Source organism: Terrapene carolina, unplaced genomic scaffold (genome assembly GCF_002925995.2).
Source record: "Terrapene carolina triunguis isolate 2854851 unplaced genomic scaffold, T_m_triunguis-2.0 Scaffold877, whole genome shotgun sequence".
Taxonomy (NCBI): Eukaryota; Metazoa; Chordata; order Testudines; family Emydidae; genus Terrapene; species Terrapene triunguis.
Window position 1 is genome coordinate 1,599 of NW_020665228.1, and position 2,244 is coordinate 3,842.

Here is a 2,244-nt window from a genome sequence, read left to right on the forward strand (position 1 = left end):
TCTCTCATCAGATAAACAATTACAGCAAGCATTTATACCTTTTGTTACAAACAATAATGGGCAACAGCTGCACTTTGTTTATACATAGGTCATCCTGATATTTTATTTTTTTCACCAATTTAAACTATAGTCCACATTTCATTTATTTAACTCAAAGTCGCAACAACTTTTCACACAGTTCTTGCTCATAGATGGGACTGTTTGCATTGAAATCCCCTTTAAATCCCTGTCAGTTTTTTTTCTACTTCCACACCATCAAAGATATGACATATGAGCACTCTCAAGAAAAGGCAAACATTGAAAATCTTGTCTTACCAAACACTCACCATCTCTCCAGGCCTTCCTACCTGCAAACCCACCTGGAACAAAGAAACAAATAAAAACAACAAACAACTAAACAAAAATAAATTAAAAATCTGACAAACAAAAAAAAACCCAAAGAAGAACTGCATTGATACATTGGTCAGAGTTATTATCCTGAAAAATAAGAAGAGCCAGAGAACCCAGTAGGGACTTTCCTATGGCTACTGATTTTAAGTGCAAGATTATCACATAGAATGGTGATGGCTAGCAGTACATAGTAGATTAAATAGATGGATAGATGGATAGATAGATAGATAGATAGATAGATAGATAGATTCCAATCTTAATTGCATTGATGTAAACGTCTAGTAACTACTTTTTTTCTTGACTTAAGTTTGCCTGGATTTTTATTAGTGTAAATACTCAATTCTGCATAAACTGATTGCACAGTATGTTCTCATGAAGGCAATAATGTCAACAGCAGATTATATTTATAAAGAAACACAGAATGAAACTGTGATCAGTGTAGAAATATAGACATTTTATTCTTGCTGAATAACCTCCAACCTATCAGTTTACTCAGTGCACCTTGCATGTCCTTGTTTCTCATGCTGTAGATGATCGGATTCATCATTGGGGGCATTATGGAATATAGAACAGCCACCAAGAGATTCAGATCTGAGGTTGTGTTGGAGGTGGGTTTCAGGAAGGCAAAGGTGGCAGTGAAAAGGAATAAGGAAACCACAATGAGGTGAGGGAGGCAGGTGGAGAAGGCTTTATGCTGGCCCTGCTTAGAGGGAATTCTCAGCACTGTTTTGTAGATCTGAACATACGACACAATTATAAAAGCAAAGCAGATTAACCATAAAGGCACACAAAGAGAAATAAGAACAACTTCACCGAGGTCTGAGTCAGAGCAGGCGAGGTGGAGGAGCTGGGGGATTTCACAGAAGAACTGATCCACCATGTTGCCTCCACAGAAGGATATCGCAAACGTGTTCCCGGTGTGCAATGCAGAGTTGAGAATACCACTGATCCAGGCAATGGCTGCCATTTGGACACAAGCTCTCCTGGTCATCACCATCTCATAGTGCAGTGGTTGGCAGATGGCGATGTATCGGTCATACGCCATGATGGTCAGTAAGGCAAAATTTGCTGAAGCAAAGAATATGTAAAAAAAGACTTGGGCAACACATCCAGAATAAGGAATCGATCTGGTGTTCGTGAGGGAATTGGCCATGGATTTGGGGATGGTGACAGAGATGGAGCCGAAGTCTAGGATGGACAGATTCATCAGGAAGAAATACATTGTTATACCAATAAAATAAAAACCAGCAGGATCTTATTAAGAGGGATAAGGCAAAGATGCCACATTTATTGTAAATATAATGATAAAGCAAAAGATAAAAGTAAACAACGTTGTATCACTACTTATTCCTTATACACACACACACACACATATATATATATAGAGAGAGAGGGAGAGAGATTCATTCACACAATCATTCATTCAAGTTCTGTATAGGTGTTATAGTTACCAGCCTAGAAGTTGCTCATGCCAAGTTACTGGCCAGGTAGCTTGGTCATGAGGATGGAGCAGAGTCTGTGTCAGATGCATCTGATGCTCCTGGAGGCTGGCAGAGAGACTCAAAGTCATCAGTCTTTAGAGTCCATTTTTATAGGAATTAATTCCTATGTTAGTTTATGGGAGCTGTTTCATCCTGCTGTTGCTGACTCAATCAGCAGATGGCACACATTCCTGTCCAAAGTGGCACATTCCTGGTGGCTCCACATTGTCCAAAGTTTGTGTTTCTCATCCTTCCAGGTGATGGGGTGGATCCCAGTTTACCCTCCGGGGGTTTCTGGTTATCCACTTGACACATTCTTCGGCCGATGGATACTTTCTTTCTAGGCTGGCACCTCCCTAACCATCCATGTATA

At 39.9% G+C, this 2,244-nt stretch overlaps 1 protein-coding gene across 1 annotated transcript; it reads right to left on the reverse strand.

Annotated features, from left to right (window-relative positions):
* Window positions 1–347: 347 nt before the first annotated feature.
* LOC115271394 (olfactory receptor 14A16-like) lies at window positions 348–1,612 on the reverse strand (the record flags this gene model as incomplete). The annotated part of the gene is made up of 2 exons (XM_029913766.1): window positions 871–1,612; window positions 348–359 (listed from the first exon to the last, which is right to left on the reverse strand). Coding segments are annotated over exons 1-2 (754 nt in total), but the record flags the coding sequence as incomplete, so codon positions are not given.
* Between the last annotated feature and the right edge of the window lie 632 nt (window positions 1,613–2,244).